Source organism: Protopterus annectens, chromosome 11.part0, assembly GCF_019279795.1.
Source record: "Protopterus annectens isolate FY-2018-M chromosome 11.part0, PAN1.0, whole genome shotgun sequence".
Classification (NCBI taxonomy): domain Eukaryota; kingdom Metazoa; phylum Chordata; order Ceratodontiformes; family Protopteridae; genus Protopterus; species Protopterus annectens.
The window spans coordinates 1,114,013,052-1,114,036,010 of record NC_056745.1 but is presented as its reverse complement, the minus strand read 5'-3'; the positions used below and the strand labels follow the sequence as shown (position 1 = coordinate 1,114,036,010).

Below are 22,959 nucleotides of genomic sequence, written 5' to 3'. Positions count from 1 at the left end.
AGAAGGGCCAAGTTGGCCCTTAAGGGGCTTCTTCCTGCCTCTGATCCTCCCTCTTCATCCTCAGCTTCAATCATGCTTCTCTGCCTCTGGCCTCCCCTCCCTCCCAGACTGGGACTCAAACTCCCACATCTAAGCCTGTGGTAGTGGAGCAGAGGAGGGGTAGAGAGCAGGAGAGAGAGTCGAGGATGAAAGAGAAGAGGAAGAGGTCTCCGGACCTTGTGTCACGCAGTAAATTTGCTTGGATCTGTGACTCCCCTCAGCTCCGATCTCTGAAGTTCTCCCCAGAGCCAGAGGAGGCATGCCCAGTCTCCCGGGCCTCAGCTCTCCATCCAGCCAGGTTGGAGTCTGTGGCCTCATCTCAGTCCACCTGGTGTCTCTCGGACATGGATCTGGATAAGATGATGAGGCGCTTTATCCGTATGCAGATCCAGATGAGGGTCTTGCCAGCTCCCCCTCCCTCAGGAGGGTCAGCTTGCTTCCCTTTTTTCAGCCTATTACTCCTTCCCCGATCCGACCTTTGGATTCAGTGTTCTCGGATCCAACTTTGGCCTTGGTTGGGGTGTCGGCACCAATGGTCCTCACTTCTCCGATGCCGGCAGCTGCCTGGAGCATCTCAGATCTGACCAGTTTGGATCTGAGCTGCTGTCAGAGCCGGAGCCTGGGGGTTGAATACAAGGGAGTGGAACCTTTACCATCGGCTCTGATGTTGTCAGTACAGGTTTCCTGTCTCAGAGCTCCAGCCACTTCGGGTCTGGCTCTGATTCTCGCATCAGACCCAGGGAGGCCGGCCTCCTTATTGGCTTCACAGGAGGTCCGCTCTCCTTTGGCATTTGATGTGGTAGAACAGGTACTCTTCATTGGATCGAGGCCCCTGAATGCCCCCTTGGGCTCCACCCAGACCCCCTCGGCTCTGTCTATGGTCGCCGTTGTTTTACCAGAGGGACAGCCCATGCCCAAAGGGCCCCAGACGGTTCCCCCGGAGGAACAGATGGCTTGTGAACACTCCCTGGAGAGCCCCACGGGAGATGTGCCTCACAAGCATACATGTAAGAGGAGGCACTTGGACTCCCCTGAGTCCCTAACTGAGGACACAGACTTAGATGAGGGGGAGGGTTCCCCAAGGTCACTTCCCGATGATGTCTCCTCTGGAGACATCACAGAGATCCTGTGCCAGCCGGGAGGTTGATTTGCCCCCCAAGCCCTCCTCTGATGAGTCTGTGTTTCTGGAGGCCTTCAGCACAGGCCTGCCTATGTCTTGGGTGCCCCCCCATGGATCCTTTAGTGGGTTTGATCACCTCATGGGTGTGGAAGGAACCTGATACCATGGAGCCGATCCCCAAGCACCCCAAAAAGGTTTTGAGTCCCCCTATAGACAGGCCTTCCTGGAACAAGGGCTCCCCTGTGGACACCATGGTGCTAGCAGCAGCCACCAAGAGGAAACTGTCTCAGGAAAGTTCCTCGGTCCACCCTCCTGACTGAGAGTCTCAGATGATGGACTGGCTAGGAAAGTGGGTGTATGTTTCAGCTACCTTTTCAATAAGGACGCTGAACTATTTGGCCCATGTCACGAGACTCCAACACGACCTGGTGAATGGAGGAGTCTCCACCCAAGTCCATGTCGCAGGAAGACAAGGCTTTGTTCTCCATGAAAATGGCCACTTTGAGAGCAGTATCGAATACGTCCATGTGACTCCTCTCCCATCCATGAGGTGTAGCGCATAGCTCAGGTTGTGCCAATTTACCAAACCCTTTAAGGCGTCCTTTGCCAGTGCCCCTTATGATAGCTCGACTCTGTTTGGTAAGACCATCAAGGAGACGCTAGTCCAGAGTGAGAAGGATGGGAAGACATTGTCTGCCATTAGGATCCACTTCTTTAATCCTCAAAGGTCCTTTTCTTGGAACCAGAGAGGGCAAAAAAGATGTGGTTCTGGAAGTCTCAGTATTCCTGGGACACTCAAGGCTCTTCTTCCCCCAGAGGCAGAGGGGGAAAGAATGGTTGCCAGCCAAGAGGCTGAGGGGGTCTGAAAAACTTTGGGTCTCGAGAACTTTTCTCGGACAGACCTGGGCAGCAACCCTGAGTGGTTGCCTGACTGCTCTACTCTGGAGGCAGTCGGGAGACTATTGTCCTTGTACCTAGTGGCCTGGGAGTCCATAACGGACTACTGGGTGCTGTAAATCATATCTAGAGGATATTCTATCCCCTTCATGTGTTCTCCAACCCCTCCCAAGCACCTCCCGGATGTTCCACTCATGCAAAAGGAGGCAGCATCACAAGAAATTTCCAAGATGCTTGGAAAATGAGCCATCGAAACTGTCCCCCCAGATCAGTCCGGATCAGGCTTCTACTCCATGTTCTTTTTGGTGCCAAAGAAAACAGGGGACTTAAGGCCCATTCTGGACCTCTCTACCCTGAACTTGTCAGTGGCCAAAGAAAAGTTCTGGATGGTCACACTACAGTCCATCATGCCGTACCTGCAAGAGAGCAACTGGATGTGCTTGTTAGATCTCCAGGATGCTTGCTATCACATAAAGATGCACAGAAGCTCCAGGAGGTTCCTCCTCTTCTGGCTAGGAGCCAATCATTACCAATTTCAAGCCCTACCCTTTGGTCTCACCACAGCCCCCCAGGGTGTTTACCAAAGTGATGGTAGTGGTAGCGGCTCACCTGAGGCTTCAGGGGATTCAGGTCTATCTGTACCTGGACAATTGGCTCTTCACTGCTCCCACCAGGTGTCTACTTTCCCAAACCAGGGACTACTTTCTGACACTTGCCCTGAGTTTGGGTATCACAATCAATACATCCAAATCTCTACTAGAGCCTGTAGCGGTGATAGACTACATTGGTGCCAGGATACACACACTCCAGATCAAAGTGTTCCTGACCTCTGAGAGAGTTCAAAACCTCAGGATGCATGTTTCCCTAATTTGCCATTCTCATCTCCCTACGGCGGAATCTGTATTGAGGGCCCTAGGCTCGATGGCGGCGACCATAACTCTCCTTCCATGTGCCCGACTCCACATGCGGATTCTTCAGTGGACTTTGGTGGTTCAGTGGTCCCTGTTGGATTTACCACTAACCTATCCTATCCACCTAAGTCAAGTGTGTCGGTCGTCCCTCATATGGTGTATGAGCTCTCCGGACATTTTGGAGGGACGACCCTTCGTTCCAGCCCTGGTCCAAGCCACAGTGACCACGGATGCCTCCCAACTTGGGTGGGGGGGCATTGTTCAGGCAGGATCCCATGGAGACCAGTTTGCATATCAGTGCCCTAGAGATGAGGGTGGTCCTTCTAGTGTTGCAGGCCCTTCATGCCTTTCTTCCTCTGGGGACAATTGCTATTCAGTCAGACAACATGTCAGTAATCTGGTACATCAGCAAACAGGGAGGGACCAGATCTTACCCCCTTTGTTGCAAGGCCATGAGAGTGTGGGAATGGGCGAGCTCCACCGATCACGTTCTTATCACAACGCACATTCCAGGATGGTCCAACATTCTAGCAGACAGGCTAAGTCGGACCATTCTGATGCCTTATGAGTGGACTCTGAATCTGTCAGTAGCGGAACAGATCTTCAGCGAGTGGGGTCAACCTTGCTGCGATCTCTTCGCATCTCCTTCCAACGAGAAGTGCAGCAGGTTTTTTGCTCTGAACCCCCTGTCAGGGGAGTCCCCCAGAGATGCTCAAGTTCATGCTTGGCCAATCGGTCTTCTGTGTGCTTACCCTCCAGTCCCTCTCATCCTGAGGTTTCTGCAGAAAGCTTGTTGACTGGGGAGCAAGGTAATCCTCATTGCCCCATTCTGGCCTCGCCAGGTATGGTTTCCTTTCCTTTGGTCTCAACTTCTGGCTCCACCTTGGATCCTAGATCCCTTTCAGAATCTGATTTCACACCCATCGGGGGTGCCTCATCCAAATCTGGACAGCCTGAAGCTCACGGATTGACTGCCCCAGTTCCCATGATTGCTAGGACTCCAGGACTTTCCTCCTCTATTTTTGTAGCTGCTCATAAGTCATCAACCAGAAAGGTTTATTGCAGCAAGTGGAAACGTTTTTCTTTTTGAGCCTCTCAGAGGAGTTTAGATTCTTTCACGGCTCCTATTTCCACCATTCTTGATTTCCTAGCTAATATTTTCCAGCACTGAGCTAGTTCTTCTACTGTCAAAGTTCCATTGGCTGCCATTTCTCATTTTCATGTGGGCAAGAATTCTGCTTCCTTGGCATCTTCTAGACTGTGTAAAGCCTTTATTAAAGGCACTTTTTTGCTACCCCCCCCCCTGCCGGTTAAAGATCCTGTCCCCCGTGGGACCTTACTATGGTTCTTCAAGCTCTGGTTGCTCCGCCTTTTGAGCTTGCCGCTACTATTGATCTAAAATTTCTATCATGGAAAACAGCTTTTCTGGTCACTATTACCTCTGCTAGGAGGTTCTCGGAATTGCAGGCCTTGTCCATAAAATTCCTGTACATTATTTTTCATAAAGATAGAGTTTCCCTTCACACCAGTCCATCCTTTCTTCCTAAGGTGGCTTCACCAGTCAATATCAGTCAGACTATAAATTTGCCTGTGTTCTTTCCCAATTTTACCAACAAAATGGAATACAAACTACACATGCTGGGTGTTCGCAGACAGTTATGATTCTATTTACACAGGACAAAAAATTTTCGTAAATCTGATCAATTGTTTGTTTTGTTCTATAGACCCTTTTTGGGCAAATCTATTTCCAAGGTCACAATAGCGAGATGGATTTCTTCATGTATCCTGCAGTTCTACAAGGACAAAGGTATGTCTCCTCCAGGTCAGGTTAAAGCTCATTCCACCAGGTCCATGGCTACATCTGCAGCTTTCTGGTCTAGGTTGTCTTTAGATGACATTTGCTCAGCAGCTACTTGGTCCTCATCTTATACGTTTATCTCCCATTATAAATTGGGTTTGACATCTAGAAGGAGAGCATCCTTTGGCTCCTCGGTGCTCAGGAATATCCTTCGATGAGGGCCACCCAGGAGTTTAGTAGCTGGTGACTCTGTCCCACAGGTTGAAGATCAAATGAAGTAAACTACTTCAGATAAAGAAGTTATGTACTCACCATAATATTCCATCTGAGTAGTTGTACTTCATTTGTCTTCAACCATCCCTCCCTCTTTCCCCTGGACCTTTGGCGAATGTTCATCCTACCATCCATCCTGTAAGTATAGGTCACAATTATGTTATCAGTTCGGGTTATAAGTGTAAGTTCAGCAAACTTGATCTGGAGATGGAAGGCAAGGGAGGTGTATTATGGAGAAGGGGAGGAGTCTGGAGCTCGGAGTTGATACTAGTAATCTTTGCTGGCTTGGATCCAATACGGATCCATATTTCCACAGGTTGAAGACAAATGAAGTACAACTACTCAGATGGAACGTTATGGTGAGTACATAACTTCTTTTTTATTGACATTTGTTTACTGGGGAAGTCCAACTGGGTCCAAAGTACCAATTTTCAATGGAGGCCTAAGGAGAAATGTTCCAGATGCATACAATTTACCTACAACGAAATTGCAGATACAATAAGAAAATCATTATAAATCAGTATAAATTCAGTATTCTAATCAAGACATTTGGGAGAGTTCTGAAAATACTACAAAGTACAATTCAAGACATACATAGATAAGGTAGGGTGATCATGTTGTTCATGAAAAAATCTTAACAGTAACATTTGCTTATGAGAAGTTATGTATGGATAGGGTGATTAATCTAAAAGGAAAAAGCAGAAATTTTAATTATTAACTGTAATAGAAATCAAGAGGTGAGTGGCGAGTATGTGATGTACTTTAGTATTCAGTTAATATAATATTTATAGGAAAGGAAGGAGGTTAGATTTTGGGAATAGTTCAGAGATAAAAAACTAGGCATATTGGGAGTAATGAGAAGTCAAGGATGTAGATTTGGGAGATTAGATTCTGAAAAAGGAAACTAGGTCAGTAGGGAGTGATAAAAAGGGAAGTGGATGTAAGGGAAAACAAAAGGAAATGAAGTGACAGATAAAGAGGGGAGGGAAGAGAATAAGAAGTGAAATTTAGATTTATGACATTCAAGGTTAGGTGATATTTACTGATAGGGAGTAGGTAAAGAAATATAGTAATGGGAATTAAGGGTATGTATGACGGTGTTGTATTAGCCTGATTTGTAGTTAGAAGTAAGATGATAGAGTTTTGGTTTGGTTTGGAGATATAGTGAGGGGAAGTTGGGAGTTTGTGGAAGCTGTGGGTGTATAGAAGGAAATAGGAATATTATCATGTTTGGGAGTTATAAAAGTGTCAACCTGAAGAGGAAGATAGAGCTTGGAGCAAGAGGCACAGACAGCTGATCTGCCTCTGTCTATATGGCTTCCAGAACTGTGGTAGTGCCTAATTACTGCCTAGTACAGCAGAACCATTACTCTTTACTTTGAGTCGGTTTCCCTGAGAGAAGACTCCAGCATTCTATTTTCTGCTACCACTGCACTCTCATTCTGATCCTAGTGGTACATTCCAGGTGTGATCAACACCCCCAGATTATTTTCTCACTTTGATACCATCATTTCTACTTCACCAGGTGATCCTTGCCAGATCAACTGTGGCATCGATTGATTAAGCATCAATGCAATGCTGAAGACTTAGGTTTCTATTTCAGAACAGGATGAGTCAGATGTAGTGGATTTAAAGATGCTGCTAGAGACTCAGAACTGCTGATATGGGTACAGAGAGCATGATACAGCTCATTGCATAGATCACACGTGTGTGTGTGTGTGTGTGTGTGTGTGTGTGTGTGTGTGTGTGTGTGTGTGTGTGTGTGTGTGTGTGTGTGTGTGAATTTGGAACTATATATCCATGCCATTTTCCCTGGGTCATACGAACCTATTATGAACCCATGAGGCCAATTTCTGAATGCCTTACAGATCCCTAAAAGCACAGTTCTCCCTGTACTACACACACTCTTGGGTACCTTTTATGCTTATAAAATAGACATCTGTATTTTATGTATATTGGAGTACAAACTAAATAGTTCAGCTAGCAATAGTGTATGTCTTTTGGTGTCTCTGGGAAGAGCCTGAAAATGGTCTGCAGGAATTCACATTCTACCCAGGTTAACAAATGGAAATAAAGAAAGAGAGAAAGAAAGAATAAAAAAAAGAGAAAAAAAATATTTTGACATAAAATTGCCCTTGTACCAAATATTACAATGCTTTTAATTTTTTTTTTTTGTTAGTCTTTGAGATATGGCCACTTTTGTTTTCATAATGCTATGAAAAGAAGTTAATATTTTTGTAATATTACTCTTAAAATACCAATAATGATGAAAGTTGTGAGTCTTTGGAACCAAAACTAGAGTGGTTGCCACTGGCCCTCACCTGGTAGCCAGATGTCCCATGAAGCTTGGCTGTGCCTTGTCCAAAATAGCTACATGGATATTCCAGGGGGGCTGATCACCCAGAAGGTATAAAGGGTTTAGGATCAGATGTGATGCCAGTCAAGTGTCATGCAGCAGCAGGACAAACTGAGTCCAATTAGACCCTGACCATGGCAACTGTCTCTTGGAGCATGGAATGTCACTTATGTGCCAAGGAAGGAGCTACAGCTTGTACAGGAGGTTGAAGAGTACCAGTGAAATTTAGTTGCTCATATATCTAGGCACAACACCAGCTTTGAAACCAGCAATCTCTAGCACAGGTGGTTTCTCTCCTGCTCTTCAGTTCTGCCTCAGGAGAAGTCCTGTTGGAGGTTGCACCAGTAAAAAAACAAGGTCATCTCAGTGTAACTACAAGCTGCAAAAAAATGAAACCTGTATTCTGTATATGCATATCCTTTTCCCAGCTATTTGGAGAATGTGGCCCTCTTAAACTATGAGTATGGTGCTTAATAGTGAACAAGCTGTATATTCTGTAATTCTGTTTGTAAATTTCAGTGCTGTCTTGGAGAATAATAGAGAACCTGGAAGGACATGATTGGGAGGAATGGCTTGCTGAACTGAGCCTGACTGGAGAATTGTTTTTCGTTTTCTGTACTACTCAGGGGTTGTAAATAAATTCTATGATTGAATATAAGGATCCTCATACATCTATTTGCCAAAGGCCAGTGATAACTCTGTAGTTCACTGATCGATCCCGAGGTGATATGTGTGACACATTTTAAGATAGGAGCAGAGCTGTCAACATGTCACTACTGGGTGGTATGTTGGAAAACAAGGCTGGGGCAGTAACTGGGCAGACTCATAAAACCCAAAGATATAGTAAGACCATCCTTAGAAAGCTTCTGCATATGATGAATTCATCTTCTACCACCAAAATAGCTTATATCTTGGGAATTTAGAAGTATGAAGTCTCAATATACTTTATTCAAGGCCTTATTAGCTTAGGCAGCAGCAAGCAGCTATGGCCAAAAGATAATCAGCATTTATGTTGTTAACCCTAGAGTCTACTAGTGGACACCAGCAATACGAAAAGCAATCATGTTAAAAAAAGATGGCTTTTGCACATTGCTAGCAGTTGGTCTGTGGATGTGGTTGGTAAGTACCAATAAACCAAGAAGGTGGCAGTTTTGGTAGTCACTGAAGTAAAAGGCCTATCTGTGGGAGAAATTTGGTGACACCATGGAGAATGACTTCTATATGGCCTCATAAAGGTTCTGCCAAACCATCCAATGACTCATGAATGGGCTGCTTCCAGCAAATGTAGATACTGATATCAACACTGTCCAGACTGGTGTAAGGAACACAATGTAGAATCTATTAAACAAGCTGTCCTTTGGGGAGGTATCATCAGATACAGATACTGAAACTGGATCCATTTTGTTAGAACAGATCACTATGATGATTAAGCAGTTTTGATGATGCAAACCTGCAAGAGTGGATGATATCTGATTTAAATTCTCAAGGAACTAGTTATTCTGCACTCTAAAGTTATGTGGAACACTGAGAAAATACCTCTGGATTGGCAAACAGTGGCAATGACTATTATTAAAAGGGGCAAGAGGGTGCATAAATTATTGTAAATGTATCTGGGAAAGTGTATGTCAGGGTGCTGGAAAGCAGATCACATTCTATAGCTGAATCCCTGATTCAGAAAAAGCTATGAGGATTCCATCTTAACCATGAAGCAGTGAGTCAATGGTCTCCTTGCTCAAATATTGGAGAAGATCAGTGGAGTTTGCCTATGCAAAGTCAAGGTTGTTTGGACACCTTGTGAGCCTGTCCCCTGGGTACTTGTCATAGGAGTAAACCATGCACAGCTCACTGATAGGAGGTCCTGAGATAGACACAGGGCATGATAGAGGGATTACCTCTTGACTGTCTTCTCTTAGTATGAAGGCACAGTGACTGTAGACCAAGATCCTCTCAAATTGCTAAGATCATCAATTTGTCACACTGCCCAGCAATTCAGTTAAAGGGAACTCATTTCTGCCAGTTACAGCTGTAATCACATCCTTTTGATCATTACCTATAACAATGAGCCATAGGTGAGAAAGAGGACATAAGGTGATTTACTGGTCAGTCTGTCTTACAACCTGGCCTAGTACAATGGCTATAGTACTGCTGTCACTGCCTCATCCACTCTGTGGTTTTCCAATCCTGTCTACTTTCACTTATGAATACAATTTAAAAACACTTAAACTCCTTCACCTGAGGTCACTACCACCTTTAACCTGCAGAGAGAACTCAGCCATCTTACAGAAGGGAACCGTTATGTCTGATTTGGAGGTGTTGATTTCCATCCCAACAGCTTTGTACTGAGCATTGAATTGATCCAGTAAACACTGGAGATTATAGTTACCTGAGGCCAAGATGGTAGCATTACCTTCAAACAGCAAACATGCAGATGTCACATACCCAAACTGAATGCACTCCAAATATCTGTTTCATAAAAATTGCAAACAGAAGTGGGAACTAGATATAACCTTGACAGAGCCCTAGACCAATTATGGACATGTATAACTTACTGCTAAGAATGTGGACACAACTATCACTCTTGAAACAGGAGGGGTAAAAATGGTGCAAAACATTGATCCTGGAATTCTATATCGTTTTAGTACTTTCCAAGACTCCTCAGATAACATACTTCTTATCTAAAAAAAAAAAAAAAAAAAAACTTGAAGATGGCAACATGGGATCCTCAGAATGAGCAAGAAACCGTTACTAGGGATTGGGAAGTCTCATCTACCGTGCACAGTTTGCTACCATTGTGACACTCACCAGAAAATGCAGTTTAGAAAATAGGTAGATGGGTAAGTAGATGAAAGTTGAGAGCACTTTGCAAAGTTGAAAGCAATCTTCTAATTAATTGTTACTTTTGTTTTTAAAATTTCAAAATATGCATTATCCTAAGTGACAGGTAGAGTGGAACAAAGGGGTTTGGGGCTACCCTAGACACAAGTTGTTACTGGGTGCAGTCCCCACTGCAACATGAGGTGCAAATCAGGCCCTGCAAGCAGTATTGGTAAGCTTTTAAGCATCCATAATCATGAGTGAATTTGACAGACGGTGTTTGTGTGTTAAAAAATGCAGCAACCTTGTTTTGCTGGGATATAATTAAAAGGTATGTGTCATTCTCCCACTGTTTAATGTTATGAAAGTTAGTTTGCATGTCATAGTGTAGGTGTGTGAAAAGAGAGTTAGACAAACATATCAGAGTGGAATTATCAGCATACTGGATTAATGACGCATTGAGAATAGTATTGTGCATATCACTTATGAAGATGTAAAGTAGGATAGGTCTGATTAAGGATCCTTGTGGGACACCTACATTGATAGGAAGAAAGTTAGAAATTTAGGTGACCATCTGAATGGCTGGAAAGTGGTTACACAGAGAGAGAGATAGCACGAGAGAGTTTGTAAACTAGCATAAAGTGTTAATTTGTACATAGTCACTGTAGAATAAGTAAATGGGTGACAGCATCAAAGGCTTTGTAGAGATCTAATAGGGTAGCAGTAGTAGAGAGGCCACCATTTGTATTGTGATAAATTGTCTTTAGAAATTACTGTAAGGCAGTCTCTGTGCTGTATGTTGATCAGAAACCATCTTGTGTAGGTGGTATTATGTTGTTTGGGGTTAAGTATTGTAGCAGCTGCTTTTGCATACACTTCTCTTGAATTTTGGAGAAGGGTGACAAGATAGTTACAGGCTGGTAGTTAGTCTTCAGGTCCTCCCTTGTGGATTGGTATTATGTAGGATCTTTTCCAAATGTTTATGACCTCTGGACTATGTCAGCCATGCTGTAAGAACAATGAGACATCTACAAGTATGACATGCAGTGCAACATTTGCTGACAAAGTAGCGATCACCAAAGCAGTGAACATAACCGTTGATACAGAACAGGCGTATAAGAATTACACATGACTGGGATGTAGCACATGAAGCACCATAATTATACTTTAAAAGTAAGAAAAAGATAGCTTTGCTAAACACCTTTCAGATGTAAGAAAGGTGCTTAAATCAGTGATTTTAATTACTAGTCTCTTTCCAGAGCATTTGTAGCAGCCAGCACAGAGCACTGTCTGAAGCAATTGTACAGCTTTAAAAGCTACAGAACACCTCATGTTGTCACAAAATGTTTGATAGAGTAAAATATCTATCAGCTTTTAAAGCTGCATATAAATCAGAGGACACTTCGCTTTTGCTCATGTATTTTATGACTTTCTAAGCTATAAAACACTTCATGCTCCTGCACTACGTTTTCTGTCTTACTAGTAGTAAATTGAAGCAGCTGATGTTCCATATACTACAAAGAATTATGATTGGGTCATTCCAGTGCAGTAGGACAATTCATGGACTAGCAAAAGACCGTATGGGTCTGTAGCAGTACAGAAAACAAATGAGAGTAGAGATATCTGCCTTTCAGAAACAGACAGACATGCATATTTACAGCTTAGTAGCCATTGTCCAATCTGTTTGATTAGAAATGTCCTCAACAGAGAGTTTTATAGGATGAGTAAAATTATAACTCACATCCCAAGATCTACATATCTGCTAAAGATAATGGCTGACTAGTATGAAAGAAAAGGTTATAAGAAGAGTGATTTATTGGAAATGAAAGAAATACTGAAACATAACCAAGTGAAAATATTAGCATGGTTTCCTAACAGGGAATGTACACAAAGTATTAAAAGCGAGTGGTAATGCCAATGTTTAAAGCACAGCTAAGTGAAAAATAAGAAAAAAAGTTAGGTTTGTGGTTAAATAATGTAGAGGTACAAAATGTTTAAAGCTGTGTACATACATTTCATATACTCTACAGACAGATGAAATGTCAGGGGAAACTGTAGGTTTAAATGCTTGTTTTGCCCGGAGATGGGATAAACCTATAAGCAAAGGGGTGGTTAGAAAAGAAACTGTATGTGAATAACAGTGTCAGAATGAGCAAGCAGAAGACAATTGGGGTGATTTTTACCTTCCCAGAAACAAGACAGTTGTATACACCACACGGTTGTACAGATTGTTGTAATACATAAGGGTGATTTATGTCTGCTTTGTGGATTATTTGTGTGTATATGAAAAACATTAATGAAATTAAAGTGACAATATTGGTAAATGAAATAACTATCAATACTATGAATATCACTGCCCAACATATTAATGCTGAAGGAGCTATAACTTTAGATGTCAGGAATTACAGTTTTTATACAAGTCATACTTGGGAGGTTCCTTTTACATAGAATTATTGTAGCATTAATCCAGATGGCTGATTTTGCTTTCCTCATAGAAAGGTAGATGTCTATATGAATTTGTGTCTTTAACAGCCAAATGCAGAACAATTAATGTAGCTTCCACACTAATTATGATGCTGCTGTGATTTCCTGAATAAATTTGAATTTAAAATCAAATGGGATATAAATAAATCAAATAGATTTCAATACTGTGTGGTAAAAATTGTCTGTTTACTTTGTGAAATTCTTAAAGCAAATTTCATATATCCACACAGCAGTTGCTGTTGCTTTTGTGATAAAGTTTTGTATTGTCTGTGTTACTGATTAATTACAGCCATGAATTGAGCTTCCTTAACTGCTGCAGGCTGTCAGCTTGATACAGATTCTCAGTGATGGGTGCAACATCCATACGTAATATTGAGACATTGAATCTAAAATAAATCTTCACATATGTTCTATAGCTCCTGTATCACCACTACTCACCAAGTGCTTGACAGTGATGATATTAATAAACCCTCAACAATACTGCTATAATGAACTACAGCTGCAAACATATGTGTCGATTATAGGGATATATAAACCATGAATTGAATAGATCAGTCTAATATATGCAGCTGTAAATAGCACATCATCCATTAGTGTTAGCATAAAGTGGATAGATTACTCTAGTATTCACACTTGTGATCAGCATAAAACCCATGAGAGTTCTTCATATTTTAAAAAAGGTTATAAGATTAAATAAAGACATGTAATATACAATGTACTCTCACTGGTGATGTACACAGTTAATATAAATATGTTTCACATGTATTGTATTTACAGTTTAGCAAACATGCAATGAACATTTCTGCCATATTTAATAACAGTGGTATTTATTTAGTTATTAATTTATTAATTAGAATAAATCCTGTTGGAAAGTGTGGGCTAGCTGTGTGCACACAAGCTGTCTGTAATGTGTATTGTGAGAACATATTGCTGGGCTTGTATTATAATATTGTCTGATGTATGGAGTAGCCACTTGTCCACGTATGTCAGAGGTATGTTAAGTGCGCTTTCATCTTGGCGGTAGATGTATTTACTATGCTCCACTACCTTTACATGATGAAGTAATGAACTATAAGGAAAGTAGCACTATAGGAAAACATGCTTATTTCAAACAACCAATCACATGTGTAAGTACAGCAGATAGCATAGCAGAGGCACTCACATAACATTCTTTGTTTTATATAACTAGACATTTTCGTGTTGAAAGTGTCTCAAAGTACTAATATTTTGTAATGATTGTTTTCTACAGATGATATCTTGGGTATGATAATTATGCTCCTATTATGTATGATAGGCAGAGTAATCCATTTAGGCTATTTTATAGAAAATAGCAGTGATTTAGGTATAACTAGCCAAAGTAAATGTCATTCCGCTTGAAATTATTGGACCGTTTCAATCAGACAGTCTGTCCATGGTCATTCTAGCTTCAGTACTATTGAACGTGAACCATAATTTATGGCTTACGTTGTTCCTGTAACCTGTACTACAAAGTACAGACAGATAGATACATGTGTATACAGGTACAGGAATGCATTCAAAATATTATTAATGTTGTAGCTAAGTTAAGTCCTGCAGTGATACATTTTAAAACTGCTCCTAATTGTTACCCTGTCTGTTTAAAATTCTTTAAAATTAAAGCAGTGAAACATTATAATTTATATTTAAAATTTGCATTAATATTATCAAAGACATTCTATTTACTTATTTGCTTATTTATTTTACAGTACTTTAGAACATTATGGATTCAATAAACTGAATATGAAATACTGGTTGTAATTAAAAGCAAGAATACAGCTGGTCTTTACTCGAATGTTTATGTACTCTTATTGGCTGTTGTTTCAATCTGCTTAATTATTTAAATTGATTTGGCTGAATTATTTCTCATACCTTGAAGGCATGTTGAAATTCTAGTATATATAAGCACTGCATTAATAACATGTGTGTTTATTGCTCCATGCTACCATAATGTGAATTATTTGTCATCAAGAAGTCTCTGCAAGACAGCTCTGTGAGAAATATGTCAAACACCAGTAGCAATATGTACATTACTAGCATCCAGGAGCATTTTTATTACAGCAATGGAAGAAACATCACGTACTGGTTATGTTAATAGTAATGTATGCAATATTCATCTTATTTGTCGTGGCACCATTATGCCTGCACAGTATGGATATAATATGTTATATTAAAATACATTAGTATCACGATAAACTCTGAATGCAAATTAGTATATTATATAATGCTACAAGATCACAAGTATGTAATAAGGAATCATGAATAATATGCAAACTACAGGTGAACTCATCACTGTTGCAACACAGAGCTTTTGTACACATCCAGACTTGCAGTATTTGTCACTTAGACATTCCCTGGTAGAATGCATTGAGTTGCAATATTATAACAGACCTAAGTAACACAATGAGTGTTAAGTATTGCAGACCACTACTGCAGCATTACTTGAAACAACTGGTAATGCAAACATCATTCATGATTACAGCAACAAGGAAAGCAAGTTGTTCTTAAAAAACACAGGTTCAACAAATACATAATTCATTGTCCTGCTAGTTATTAACATCATATTTTTATACATATCAGTAATATTCATTATACATGTGATTGTTAAACTGTATATGCAGCCGTAATGCATGTCAGACATATTTTACAATACCTGTATATGACACTGCTGTGAATACACTATGTACCATGTCTACTGTTATGTAACCATATAATGAAACTTTTACGTTTAGAAGCACCCTTTTTTTTTTACATCTTAAGTTCTCCTATAAGGATTACAATATTTTTAATTATAGTAGTCTTATTATTAATGAGAAACATTTTAAATTGCAATCTCAATCACTCATGTATGTTACTCATGTACAATTTGTGGAGCTTTTCTCCCCGGGCCTCCGTTAAAAAAGGACCTGTGTCCAGTCGGAATTTCCCGGTAAATAAATAAAGAAGATTGATTTATATCTACATCATGCAAGGTACTATTACTCATGATGAATACAATTTTCTGTCTAATAAGGAACCCCAATCCAATCTATCTTTGGGACTCTGAAGGTTCATAAGGATGTTTATAACACCCTTTAAGACCAATAGTGTCAGCGCAAGGTTTCAAGACTTACCCAACAGCAACTTTCTTAGTATTTTAAAACCATGTTTATGCCAATGTCCCCACATTCTGAAAGATTCATTGAATATTTTAAGAAATATTACTCCTGATTTGTGGCATATAGGGTTCAATTTTGCCACTATAGATGCCATTGATTTATTTGGGAGTATACTGCACCAACATGGTTTACACTGGTTTAGAGAAGTATTTAACACTTTTGAATTTATTGATTTGGTTAGAATCAATTTCTTGGTAGATTTAATGGAAACAGTATTTACTTTTTGTATTTTATTTTGAAGGGGAATATTTAAAGTTTGCTTATGTTTCTTGGGTTGAATAGTGGTTTTCATTAAAGATAAAGTTGTAGTCATTTGATGCCCCAATATTTCTACCAATGTACTCTGTAGGGAATTTTTAAAATCTGCCAACTCATACACTCCCAAAAACATATTCCCAATTACCTCTTTCTTCCTCATCATACCTCTAACTTTTGTTGTCTATCTGAGGAAAAAATCTTTGAAGTTTGCTTGCGGTATAAAAATACCTTTGCAAAGAATTCCAAACAAAAATTCTAAACCTTCTTGGCTGTTTCATACTTAGGAGTCATACATATGTCCTCCCATTCTTCCTTTGTAAATTGCATGTTTGATCAATTTCGTTTACCAGGAAAGTCTAATTGGGCACAGATCCCATTTTCAGGCTAGGCCCAGACAGAAATGCTTCATTTTACTGAATGAGTAAAAGGCAGTTCTACAACATTTATATAATAAATCTACATACATATACAGTATACGTAGACTAGTAATGATATGACAGTTAATCAAAAAATAATAAACATGCACGCACATAATAATAAATGCATATACATTGAATGGCAAATGAACATACATAGAATTGTAATGATAAAATGGTTAATGAAAACATGACAGTTAAATGAAGAATACAGTAAAATATTAGCTAATATAATTGTAAGTGTCCAGTTATTTTAAAAAAGAATCAGATTAAAATAGATATTGAGTAGGAGACAGTGAAATAATTATATCATGAGACAGTAATAGTGATTGGTAGATGGCAGTCAGATAGTAAGAGATTATGAAGAAGTAGCTGTATTATGGACAATCATATAAAAGTGGTGACAGTAAGGGTTTGGAATCAGATATGATGCATCCAGTTCTATGTTATTTGTGATATTTATAAAGACATTATTGAAGGTTATATAATTGACTACTTATTATGGGCAATTATCAGAAAAATTGAAACAAACAAATCTTTTTTGAGCTAGAGAAGCAGAAATTACAAGTTTTCATAAACAATCAGGGAGTATTATCTGTAACAATTTTTATTTCAGAATCCCTTGATTGGGCTTGTGTAGTAATGAAGATATTTCTTTATGAACCTGGTTGGAAATCATTAAATAGTCAGATTTAGTAGGGTTATGCACAGGATTGAATCTATATAACAAATACAAATTTATACATGATTATTCGGGTGTTCAGAACATAAAACATTACCTGTTAAATCGTCATTATTATATAAAAGTACCAATGAATGGCACCATTTTTGTGATCTGTTAGACACTATTGACCATGTTTTTCTTTAGAGTGAAAAAAGTGCGGAACATCCTTAGAAACTATGAACACCAATTGTATATTTATATTAGTCATTTAACAAGTGATTTAGTTTGTTATGGCACCAGAACGGATAAGCAGTTTACTTTATCAGAAACACTTACATGGATATGCCTTCTGGAGAATTTGGTGTTATATAACAAAATATGGGGCATGGAACATACTTGTTTAACAGTTCTGTCTTTTGAACAACAACACTATATGCCTTTGAAATAGACTAATGTCATGTAATTGTTGAGATTTGCTGCAATAAAATTAATTAAAATCCCTACTCTTTTGAGTACGGTCTAGTGGATCTTTTTCATTTACCTGAACTACAACTCAGGTAGTGGGGGGTCTTAGTTGAACATCTTATCCAAAAAAAAATATATATATATATATATACACACACACACACACACACACACACACACACAAGCACACACACACACAGATAGCTAGATAATTACTAATAAAGGTAAAGCTAACATTCACTGCACTTGTGTATTACATAAAAATCTGCATTTTCAATGGTATAATTTACATGTATAGCAAACATTATTTCATGTGTTACATCACTCGTTTAGTTAATCCTAAACTTGGAGTAGGATAATGTAAGACTTTTTTGGAAGCTCACACCGGAGAGTCATATGAAAATATATAAGCTATATTACTTTACTTGCATATTAGTCAGAAGTAGCTTAAACTAGATACCTGAAAAATAAACAATTTTCAGCTCTAGAACCCCCTGTCTCTGTTTATTTGTAGATGATGGCATATTTGGATGGTGCTACAAAGACTTTGATGAAATATTGTGCATATTTAGAAACAAAAATAAAGCTATTGCTTGCCTCCAAAAGATTTTATAACCGTAAGTTGTATGATTAGTACCCCAAAATATAGTTTCCATGAATAGCATCCATTTGTTAGGCACATATCTATGAGTTTATCTAGTGTTTCTCATCTGCCCCAGGTGATCTATAAAGAGAAAAAGAGAAGCTTTTGTCAGTAGTTTGCTACATTTGATACCCTTTAAATTATTTTTGTTTTGTGTCTTTCACAGTTTTGCTGCTGGAATGATAGCAGGGATCCTTTCTGGGAAAGAGATGGACACCTGTGTGCGTATGGCACTCTTTGCTGCTTTACATTCCCTGAAATCAAATGATGCTGTATCCCCAAAAATCAGCCCACTCACAGTTACCCCACAAGGTAATACTGCCCAGTGCTTGCCAGATGTAGGACCTCGATGGATAAAGTACTCTCAAACTAACAACTTGGAGGATATACTAATATGATAATATTCGAATGGATGTGTCCTGCATGACTCACAAAGTCATTTTTAATTTCATTGTCTTAAGTTTCATTATTATAGTTGGAGAAGGGTTGGCTTTTTTCTGCAAAACAGTATAAGATTCAGCACCTGGTTCTAATGAAAGATGTACATATCTTTTAAAATATATATATATATATATATATATATATATATATATATATTTTTTTTTTTATTAAACAACACTGTTTACAATCTAGAAATTCAAATTTCTGCTATGTATGAAACTTTAAAAAAAATGTCAGAGTTAATTTATTAATTCTACTTTGTTCAGTAATGCTACTGATGTTTTATCTGTATTGTTTATTAATAAATGTTTTTTGTAATGGTTGTGATTTTCTTCTTTTTGTCATTTCACTTAAGTTAGTGTGTTTGTGTGTGTGTGTGTGTGTGTGTGTGTGTGTGTGTGTGTGTGTGTGTGTGTGTGTGTGTGTGCGTGTGCGCATGTGTGTGTGTGTGAGTATGTGCGGTGTATCTGCATGTAAAACATGGATACATTTTATTTGATGGACTCCTTTAAATCACTGTGTATTTACATAAGACTCTTGCTTTTCTATGTATACAACAGATGACTCATCCTGACAAAAGGCTATGTTATTAAAACAGGGGAAGTATACTGGTCAACAAAATTAGATTAGCACATGACTAAATAATTTAGTCTGCCTGCCTGCTGCTAGCTGTTGAATTTCAGAACCTATAAGTTAAAATGAGTAGTGTCTACCTGGAAGTGAAATCCTCCTGTTTTGATTCCTTTCTCATAACTTCTCGTAAAAAGTTTTACATTGTAAGCCTGACCATTTCATTGTCTACTACTCTGGCTTTATATTTCTGTCTCCTAAGCATTTTTAATTTATATCATTCATCATCCAAGGGTTCCAAATTCTAAGTTGTTATGATACAGGAAGTTATAATTCCTCAGGGGAAATAAGATAAATGGATAAACTCAAGGAATTTTCCAGGGTCATGAGTATTCTTCCATGTATGAACTTCTGTATTGAATACCCTGATTACAGTATTAACAAGAGAAAAAAATCACAACAGCTTTGAAAAAGCCTAATTAATTGACTGCAGCCTAAAGTATAAACTGAATTATTAAAAGTATATCTAGTCATTAGTAAGTGTGAAACAAAGCCCCCTATACATGTATACTCCCCTTCCCTGCATAACTCTCAAATGTCCTTGATTTTGCCTCTTATTTTTGCTCTGCTACTCATAAAATGTTTGGCTTTCTGACAAATCACAGAGGATTCCTACCTGTTACTAATGCCATACTTTAAAGTTTAAAACATATTGTTCAGGAAACACATGCTGATGCAAAGCCTGTTCTGTTAACATAGAATAATATTTAAAAATTGTCCTTGATTCTGAGCCTTTGTCGTCCATTATTTTTTGGCTTTGTCCCTGATTCTTGAGTAAAGATGTTGTGAGATACACCTCCCTGTATACCTGGTAGTATTATAGTCAGATCCAGAAGATACTGCAATTCAAAGATAGAGAAATAGCCCTTGCAGTGACCTATTTGGAAGAATTTATTTTTTCTGCAAACTAGATGAAACACCAGTTTGTCCCACTGAGTGTCAACAAACTGACTGGTTCAGGAATCCAAGGATTGACAAATGTACTTTTGCAGGAAGATTGTCATTCCATCCACACAAGGAAGTTAACAATACAAGTAAAGTTGTTAATTGTTACTACATCTTTTCAGGTGTGCCAAAGGAATGTACATCTGAATGAGCTCAAACAAACCTTTCCTAGGTAGGGTCACTCAGCCATAGAGTTTGTGTCCAAGAATATGATAAAGACAGAAGAAAAAGCAGACAGCACCACTAGTAGTGATCTAATCCCCTGAATTAGTACAATTCTGTAAAATTATTAAATGCATTTAGCAGATGTTTAATGAGATTAATACCATTGGGAATATTTTCAAGATTATCCCCCTGTAATCTAAGTAATCTTATAACCTACACAGGTTTATTTTGTAACATATAATTGACTTTCCCAAGACCAAGAATGGGAGTTGTGAGCTTCTTTGTACTTCACATTACATCCAAATTTATATTATGGTAGTGCAAAAGAAAACATTTTACAATAATTAAAGCAATTACTTGTAAATATGATAATGGGGTCTTTACTGTTCTGTGTAAGATGCAACTGCGGTATGAATATTATTGTCAGACAGGACAAACTCTCCAAAAATGGATGAAGTCTCAGAGGAAGTGTTTCCAGACAATGTGAGATGCACAAGAGAGACATGTTTTTCAATCTGACTGCCATATTAACAATATTTTAGAGATGGCATTAGAAGGTAATTTTTCACAAAGTGCAGCAGATATGCTATTTTATTTTAATCTTAAAGTTATGAATTTATTATACAAAGTGAAAGCTGGTATAAATATGAGTATCTGTTTTATCAACTACATATTTTTGCATTATATTAAAGTTTCAAGCACTTGCCTGTTTATTCTGTCCTAAATGCAACCTAAAAGATGTTTTCCATTTCTTCTTACCATCCTTTCACCTTTCCACTGTACCTTAAATGTCACTGTCATTTCATCCCATCCAAAGGAAAATGTATTCTGTGCTTCTGCTACCCTTCCCATCATTTTTTCTTAAAATCCAAGTTGAAATTTTATTTACTGTGTAACATGTGCCTCTGTTCCCCATCTTTCATCTTCATTATAATCCAATGATAATGGATTATAGATTTAAAGATATTCTAAAGCCACTGATTCTCATGACCATTTTCATCTTGCCTGCCTTGCATGTTGAACCTTCTTTCTCCACGAGGGTCGTACCAGTCAATCATAGAGCATATTTGTGGATACCCATCTAGTCATCTAGTTTATGTTTAAAGAAAGATAGTGAGTCACACTGCCTAACATGCAGGGAGAGTTTATTCCAGCAGTTTAGGAGGTTCAGGTTCATAAACCTGCCCCTCCATCATGTTGTATTTATTTATTCATGAATATTTAGGTCCCTACTTTTTGTACTGGTAGAGATATTGGACTTGTGGAGAAAAATCCAGGACAATTGGGTCTCTAATGGCACAGTAAATGAGACAGCAATCTCGCCCAAAAGTCTGTAAGACACAATAAAAGGATAGCGCTTCCAGCCACGCTAGGTAGCTCAGGGACTTTAAGCCTGAGATCTTGGTTAAGAAACTTTGGGGTATTTGTAATTGTTTAATATATTTTGTGAGATATTTCCCAAAGGGGCATTGTACTCAATAACTGGTCTGAGCAATGCTGAATATGAGAGAGTGATTACCTTTTTAGACCTGGTGATATTCCTTTGGCAAATAGATGTGCTAAATAAAAGGACTTCCAGACAACCATTGTCACATGATGGCCAAAAGAGAGATGTCTAACTACACTTTTATTTTGTATAGATATGTCCTTTAGACAGAGTGATGAGTAGAGAAGTTGTCTATCAAATGTGATACTGCACCTTTTAGCATTTTGTTTGAGCCCATTTTAGTACAAAAATAATTTACTATGAAAACATAATTTTAGAGGATTTGGTTGCCATAGGGTGGCTTAACAACATCCCACACTTTAAAATCATCTACAGACTTTGTTAGCCAGAGAAATCGGTTATCTGCTTGGAGATCGGAGAAGTCAGTACCAACAGAGGTAGATGCCGGCACTGAGCCCTGTGGGACACCACTGTTCTCCTTCATACTTTCTGATGAGGCACCTGCAACTCACCCTGTGTGGGTTCTGCCTTTCAGCCAGTTTGCTCTCTATCTTACTACATATGGGTCAGTTTTTAAAGCATTTAGCTTTTGTATAATGCCAGTGTGTGGAATCATGCCCAAGGCTTTGGCTAGGTCAGGGTATGTATTATGTACTATATGGCCTCCATCTCTTGCCTCTGTAACATGTTTGAAGAAATGTACCAGATTAAATAGAGAGGATCTGTCCTTTACAATGCCAAACTGCTGGGGTTAAGAATAAGATTCTTAAAATTATAGTTTATGGGCTCAGTTATAATATGCTCCATGGCTTTGTAGATGAGAATTTTTAGGCTGACGGGTCTGTAATTACCTTGGTTAGCTGTAAGACCACCTTTATGAAGAAACATCACCACTGCAGTGTTCCAGTTATCAGGGACAAAACTAGTAGCTAAATGTAGGTTAAACAGTTTGAGGAGTGTGTCAGCAATACCATGCTTAACACTATTAATTAAACAACCAGGTATATTTTCTGGTTACAT

The 22,959-nt window shown here is 38.9% G+C and overlaps 1 protein-coding gene across 1 annotated transcript in view; it reads left to right on the top strand.

The window, feature by feature from the left end:
- The window catches only part of LOC122815724 (pseudouridine-metabolizing bifunctional protein C1861.05-like), an 871,888-nt gene extending 853,014 nt beyond the window's left edge, over positions 1-18,874 (top strand). The window contains exon 18 of the mRNA XM_044088476.1: positions 18,478-18,874. Within this exon, the coding sequence (XP_043944411.1) occupies positions 18,478-18,709 (232 nt within the window). The 3' untranslated portion in view covers positions 18,710-18,874. The remainder of the gene's footprint in view (positions 1-18,477) is intronic.
- The last annotated feature ends 4,085 nt before the right edge of the window (positions 18,875-22,959 follow it).